This window comes from Pseudopodoces humilis, chromosome 12 (assembly GCF_049639895.1).
Source record: "Pseudopodoces humilis isolate 2021_Gansu_Grassland_sample_001 chromosome 12, ASM4963989v1, whole genome shotgun sequence".
Classification (NCBI taxonomy): domain Eukaryota; kingdom Metazoa; phylum Chordata; class Aves; order Passeriformes; family Paridae; genus Pseudopodoces; species Pseudopodoces humilis.
In genome coordinates this window covers 20,414,270-20,421,628 of record NC_142211.1, presented here as the reverse complement: position 1 = coordinate 20,421,628, position 7,359 = coordinate 20,414,270, and the positions used below count along the sequence as shown (strand labels likewise).

Below are 7,359 nucleotides of genomic sequence, written 5' to 3'. Positions count from 1 at the left end.
GCTGATAAATGAAATTGGATATTGAAAGATGAAAGAGACACTAGGGAAACACCATAAATTCCATAAGAATTAAAAATTAAGAGGGAGGGTTATACATTAGAGGGGAATCTTAGGTATCAGGCATTTCAGGAAGTCTGTACCTCTTAAGTACCTCAGCCAATGCGGAAAGAGAGAGGGACATGCAGCTGGGAAATTAGGATAAAAAGGAGGCTGCATCCTCCAAAAATTTGAGAGACCCCAGGGGAATCCCCCATGGCCTCTCCCTTTATTCGAATAAATAAAAGGACTCCTCTGACTCCTTTTTGGACATAAAGCTCTGGTGTTTGTGGATTAATTTTCCTGACAGAAACCCTCGGCTCCCTTTCTTCAAGGGGGTCCAACTCCTTCCCTGAGACCCAGTCCCAGTCACCCAAGGGGATTCTCTCACTCCTTTTATCTTTCAATTTGTCTCATTCCTGGCCGTCTTTCATGCAAAAGAACAGAATAGCAGTATAGAGACTCCTCACTCATTTTGCAGGCCAGCCTGATATCTCATTCATACACCTTTCATCCCCCTTATCCGCCCCCCTGAAGAATACTTACAAATCTTTTTCCTTATCTATGTCTCCATGGACAAGAGCACACCTACTATGCTGGAGGTACCACTTAAATACCTTTTCCATTACACCAGCCTGTTGCATATTCATAGACCTTCATACATATTCAATCTTTTCCACTAACTAGTTTACACTTTCCAGGAACTGTTTAGCATGGCCACTCCTTGGGTCCACCTTTTTAGAGCATGTGTGTTTCCTGGCTTGTGGCTTTAACCCTCTTCTTATCACCTTTTAATTTGGGCCTAGGGTCCTTCTTTCCATGGATGGTGAGTGTTGATAAGTAGCAGAGTCCCCATCATCTGTTCATTGGATGTTATGCCAACCAAGCAGAGAGTTCAAACATACTATATCAACTATTGCCACTATGCCTAAATTTTTGCTAATAGCAGAAATAAAAACTGTATCTATACATCAAAGCCATCTTAACATTATACATATACTATTCATTTTAATATTAGCAAAAAGCCAATATTATACTATGTATCTATAACACCATCACAGGAAACAATCCAGTTTGAGACCACTTGACGAACCTGTACCTACATCAGTCATGCACCTGGGGAGGAACAACCCCATGCACCAGTGCTGGAGGCCCATCAGCTGGAAAGCAGCTTTGCAAAGTAGGACAATGTGCCCTTGCTGCAAAGGTGGCAACAGATATACTCAGCCTAATATAAAGGAAAGCAGGGTTTATATATGTTACAAGACAGTTGTGTAGACCACTCAAAGCGTTCACTGTCCCTGGAGGTGCAGGGCACCACAGACCACCCTTGGGCAGCTTTAGGGGCACTGCCCATTTTTCTAAAAGCCTCCTACCCAGCTTAGCCCAAATCCTACCTTGAGCCCTCAAGCCAGCAGTGCCGAACACACATTTTGTATTGTATTTTCTCCTAGGAGGTGTGCAGCTTAGCAACATCTGCAACTGAAGTGGGGCTTTCAGGGAACAATGTAGAGAAACTTCTGTTGGTTCTGCGAAATGTCCTGAGAAGTCAAAGCCAGGCCTGCCCTGCCCTACCCTGAGCAGTCGTTGGACTGGAGGGAGGAGCACCAAATAGGCACAGGCACCTTTGGGGTGGACTTGATGCAGTAACAAATTACAAAAAATAGTACTTGTAGCTGCAACAACTACTGCGACCTTGTATCCCACTCTCAGGGTCGCAACACTACAGGGGGCACATCCCTCCGCGAACTTGCCAAGGTCGGATCTCTCCACGCCCCGCGGCCACGCGGATGAGGTGGAGACAAACGAAAACGACAGACGAGACAGCCAATCGAGACGCGGGATCGGCCGGCGGCGATCCGGCCGCCCAATGGGCGCCGCAGACGGCCTGGGCAAGTGGAGGAAGCGCAGGGGCGACAACGGACGTTGTCCTTGGCTGACAAGAGAATCGGGGTGTGGGCCGTCCGGTCTGGTGGTGCCACTATTGTTTTCGGAAAGATCATCTGCAAGGCGCTTAGCGGTACCGTCAGCGACTAGAACGAGGAGGTAGTCGCGGCTTTGCTCTGTTCGCGGTTCGTTTCCTTCCTTCCTCTCCCCCTCCTCCAGCCTTCGTTGGTACCCCGTGCCGCGGATCCGATGTTCGGTACCTGGGAGCGCGTCAGGGCGGCTACCGACGCTGCTGCTGCGGGTGGGTGGAGGGACGGGGGACGGACGGGGCCTCTCTGGGTTGTGGCGCTCTCTATTGCATCACCCCAAAGCTTCTTCCGTTTCCGCCCCTACCCCTCTATCTGCCGCGGCGCATAGTGGTTGTCAGGTGTTTCCCGGGCTCGCCTCGGATCCCCCCCCCCCCCTCCGTCGTGTGCGTGCGTAGAGAAAGGTCTCCGACGGTAACGCGTTTGGTGTCAGCCGCAGGTGTTTTCCGCGTGATGTCCCTTTGGTATTGTAAGTCGTGCAAAGTTTGCTGCCGAGGAATGATGGTGGTCCTACCTCGTGTTGGATGATAGTTTTGAAAGCTTACTTTAGGTACTCAATCTCCTGGGGATTCCGCGTGTATGGGTGTGTGCGAACAGTGAATGTCTGAGTAGTGACCGTAATGAGTTTTCTCTGCTTAGGAGAAATGCAGCTCTTGATGTGTTATGTAAGAACTTTAAAGAGGTTTCATAGCTGTGCTGTGCTAGGCTTTGGTTCTGAACCCCTAAACTGGATTCTTAGGGCAAGGAATTACAGGTTTTTCTGTTTTTTCTTTAAAAATCTAGGAAGTGGTCATCCTGCAGGCTGCAAAAGCTTCCTCGATCTTGTTTCTGTGGGGAATTGGGACCGTGATAACAGCATGCTTGCAAGGGTCATGGGTGCTGGTGCTGGGAACTAGTGAGCTGCTTAGACCAGGGGTAAACAATGAAGCCGTTGCCTATGTGATGTTAACTTTAAGGTAATATCCCCTATGATGTAGTTATTAAAATGCTGAAATTTAACAGTTAGGGATGGCTTCTGCTTTTGATGGTAGGGTTTGTGTGCAATGTAGAAGACAGACTCGTCCTATGCGCTTGCAGGCTTCCTATGATTATAGTTTATTCAATACTTGAGCTCCCTGTATCATGGGAAGTGAATGGCCGCTGCTCTTCCACTTCACTAAACTCTTTGCTGATTCAGTTAAGCCATTTGTCTCCTGCCTCTGCATGGACCACATCCAATAGAAGAACTACTGAGGAAACGATCAGCCTGAACTAAAACATACTGAAGGTTGTTAATGGCAAGTAGTGGCCCATCTCCCTACCCATCATCTTCCATGCTGTATCCCACTTCTGCAGGGGGCTCTATAAATATCTTGTGTTTTGGGTATGAAAAAAATTACTATCACACAAGAAAAAGCAATGTTCTGGCCTGTGTTTGGGGTATCTGGTAATCTGTTTCTGTAGGAGTTCAGTGGGGCAGATGGATTTGCTTAAACTATTACTTTTCTCTGAAGCTGGTTATGTTTTAACTGTTTACTCTTTCTCCAGTGCTGTGCATTCCGTGATCTTTCACCCCAAGCTGGGATGCTTTTCCTAGTCGTGCCTAAGGAACCAATTATCGGGTTGTCTGAAGCAGGAGATTCTGGTGAATCTGTGAGTACTTTGGAAGCTGTCTTTAAACTAAACTACCTGTAGAGAGTTTCTCATTTACTACTCTTTCCCATCCCCCCTTTCCATCTTGACAGGGCACAGTAGGCTACTTTGGATTTTGTGGCACTATAATCTTTTGCCTCTAGCTTGTAATGGAGTTGAGCTTTTTGACTTAAAGCAGTACTCATCCCTTGGTATGTACTTCTGGTGCAAAATGCAGTGTTTTTTTTGAGTGTGGTCTGGTGCCTATTGTCATGGTTTAGAGTAAGACTAGTAGTATTTCTAACATGGAAAAGAGGGCTTGAGGTTGTTGGCAGGTCATGGGCGAGGAAGGACAAAGCTTGTTGTGAGGTGCTGGATGCTTTTAGGTATGAAAGTCAAGTTCAAAGACTTTGTAAACCCACGCAAAAGGCAGCCTAAAGTTTATTTTTCACCAGGATTGCTTATGTTGCCTGAAGACACAATGGGGGCTTTAACCCGGACACAAAGCCAGCTTCTGGGGCTGTTTTGTAGTCCTTTGCTGCCTAGCTTGAAAAAAATTGCGTAGCTCTCTTTTGCCCCTATAGTGTGCACAATTGGTCTTTGTAGCTTTGCTTGGAAAGCTTCAGTTGCTGGCGGTCAGACAGGCATTCATTTGACATGCAATGGTTGAATTGCTAGGAATTGGCTAGCTGCTTTCTCTGGGTGGTTCTCTGCTCTTGTTCCTTCCTTTCCTGCTCTCTCCCCTCTTTGTGTGTTCCTTTTTTCTTTATATTTTACTTATTTATGGGTTTGTACTTCCTTCTCCAGCTTCTTGGGCATGTAATGATTGTTGGCGAGATGTGTGTTGCTCACCTGGGCCTGATCAATGGATTCCGGATGGTCGTGGATGAAGGGCCCGAGGGTGGGCAGTCTGTCTATCGTATACATCTACCTATTCTGGGTGGCTGTCAGTTGGGCTGGCCACCTGGCTAAGGTTTTTGCACCACAAGAGTTGCTGCACATGTACAAATCGCCACTGAATGGATTTCGTCTGTTGCTCGTCAATCTAGCCGCTGTTGGTGTGTAATTTTTTGTGACATGTGTCTGTGAAAGGTAATAAAAGCTTTTAGCAGCAGTTGCACAATAAAGTTTTGTCATGGGGATATCATCTCCGTCTTGCGCGTCTTACTGAAGAGAAGTAGTTCTTCAAGATCAAGCGCTGTCTCCCTGGAGTGCAAGTATGTGGAATGTTTCAGCCTGATAACAGCATTTCATTGATAGTGATTTGTCTGGTCATTTGAAGCATGATGCTGAAAGTGCTTAGCAGTCTCCCACATCTTGTAGGTAGCAACGTCTCAGTTCTTTGGCAGTGGTACGCCTGTGTACAGAAAGCCTGTGTAGTAGGCTGCTGCTAAAACTGTAGAAGATACTGTATGTGAGGCTACATGCATGCTTTCCGAGTGTTTTTTTTGCATGGTGCGATGTGTTAGAAGCATCCACCTCCTGCTTTATGAACAGATGTGTGATAAGGTCCCATCAATATCCCTTTTCTGGTGAGAAGTATGGTAGAAGAAAACAGTGGGTCTGACTGGTAGCTGTGGTGCTTCCATAGCACTGTGGAATCTCTCTTGTCAGTTTGGGTCTGCTGTCCTGGCTCTGTCCCTTCCCAATCTCTTGCCTCTTTCCCACTTACTGGACTGTGTGGGTGGTTGGAGTGACAGCCTCCATGCTCTGGAAGCAGTGCTCCACAGTAGCCGAAATACTGGTGTATTATCAACACCCTTCTAGCTACAGCTGCAAAACAGAGCACTATGTGGACTGCTATGGGGAAAGTAACCTCCATCCCAAGCCAGATGGAAACCAAAACTACGTTGCAGGAAGACAGCAAATTTCAACTTGCTTTAAGAGCTATTAAAAAAGGGAGATGGTCATGGGAAAAGAGGGCGGTCCTTCATTGCCCTTGAATTCTATGTTACGGAGGCATGTGAGGTGCCAACTAAAAGGTGTCTTCATTTCATAGAGATCCCCAAGAAAGTGGGTGAAGTTTGGTGATGCAGGTGTGTAAGTAACCCAAGGACTTCCCCTTTATTTAATAGTCCCAGGGCAGAGATTGAACTTATTTACCTGAAGTAGATGGAAACTGCACTGGTGCAGTGTTTGCTTACCGAATGGCTGAGGTAGGTAATGCCTATTGTTCTGTCTGTGTACCTAGAAGGTGTTCCCGCTTTCAGGGGGGTGGGGGGATTTTGGAGAAGCTAGGTAAGGCTTATACATTCTGACAGATGGGATGATTGCCATAGGCTTTGGAAATTTGTGGTGCCTGGTGGAATTTTATGTCCCATCTCACAGGCAAGGTTGATGATACTTTGCTCTAAACCGGAGAGAGACAAGGGTTATGAAACAGATTCACTGGAGAATCGTAGGATCCTAGAGCAGCCCAGGTGTGAAGTGACCTCAAAAGATCATCTGGTCCAGCATTTTCTTGGAAAGGGAGTATAGATGAGATTATCTAGCAACCTTTCCAATTGCATCTTGAAAAACTAGTGATGGGGACTAGTGCAACCTCCGCCCATTATCCCTTGTCTTCTCCATGTGGCTTCTTGTGAAGAAAGCCTCTGTCCTCTTTCTAGCCTCCTTTAAGTACTGCAATACTATGAGGAGGTTCCCCCTGAGACTAGGCAAGTGCCTAACATTTTGCAAATAATCCCTTTCTCTTTGCTAGCCTTCATGCAGCCAATAGCTCCTTTTAGATGTTTCTCAACAGCTTTTGGATCATGCTAAACCCATTTGTCTGAGAACTTAGGACTTGGACTTATTCCATGCTGCTGTAAGTAGTCAGTGCTATCACTTGCCATCCTGCTAACTGCACCAATTTGTGCAAATGGGTGTTTTAGGTCGCTTAAAGAATCACCGGCAAAGGTATCAGCAAAAGCAAGTTTTGTATAAAGGTGAAAGCGCAACAAAGTTTGTTGGTAAGGGTCATTTTACTACTACTAAATGGTTAAAGCACATAGAGAAAAATCAAACTAGATTCTAAAATCAATTGGATCTAAAACCAAAATCAGCTTACGAATTATCTACGTGGTGGCTGGGTTGAGGGGAGGGAGGAAAGCGTAAGTGTAAAAATGAATTAGGAATACACTCCCACTGAGCCTTCTCCATGTGGCTCCTTGAGATGAGAGAGCCTCTGTCCTTTTTGCAGCTGCCTTTTGAGAGCCAGAATACTATGATGACATTCCTCCTGAACCTTCTCTTTTCCAAGGGAGAAAAGACCCATCTCCTTTAGGTTTTCCTCATAGGGCAGGTTCTCCAGCTCTTTGATCATCTTCATAGCCCTCCTTGGGACCCTCTCCAGTCTGACTGGTATTTTTTTTTTTTTTTTTTTTTAATTGCAGAGACCAGAACTGGACACAGCACTCCAGGTGCAGCTTGAGGAGGTGGCCTCTGTGAGAAGAGGCCAGGGTCTGCCCTGTGAAGGACACAGCTAGTTCCTGACAGCTAGGCACTGGACTCCCTGAGGGCCAAAGCTAAGCAACTGGTGGCACCCCTGTGTAAGCATATTTAAGAAAGAGCAAAATTATGTCTGAGGCAGGTATTTCACTGCTGCCCTTAGATCTGGAAGGTGGCTATGTCCTGAAGGAATTTTTTCATCCTATTTTCTTCCCATCCTGTTGAGGAGGGGTAGTGAGAGAACAGCTGGTTGAACCCTTGGCAGTCAGCCAAGATGTGGCATCAGAAAGCCTTAAAGGCAGATTTGTCC

The 7,359-nt window shown here is 46.4% G+C and overlaps 1 protein-coding gene across 1 annotated transcript; it reads left to right on the top strand.

Moving 5' to 3' along the window:
• The first annotated feature begins 1,938 nt into the window (after positions 1–1,938).
• LOC148183483 (adenosine 5'-monophosphoramidase HINT1-like) lies at positions 1,939–4,767 on the top strand. Its single transcript, XM_088061533.1, has 4 exons — positions 1,939–2,082; positions 3,187–3,286; positions 3,537–3,641; positions 4,428–4,767. The coding sequence occupies exons 2-4, from the start codon at positions 3,284–3,286 to the stop codon at positions 4,590–4,592; spliced, it is 273 nt and encodes a 90-aa protein (XP_087917659.1). The 5' UTR covers positions 1,939–2,082; positions 3,187–3,283; the 3' UTR covers positions 4,593–4,767.
• Positions 4,768–7,359: the final 2,592 nt, after the last annotated feature.

What these genes read in the sequence shown, in the direction of transcription:
- LOC148183483 (XM_088061533.1), top strand. An exon ending in CAGGAGATTCTGGTGAATCT is followed by an intron (nt 3,642 to 4,427) that starts GTGAGTACTTTG and finishes TTCCTTCTCCAG; the next exon opens with CTTCTTGGGCATGTAATGAT.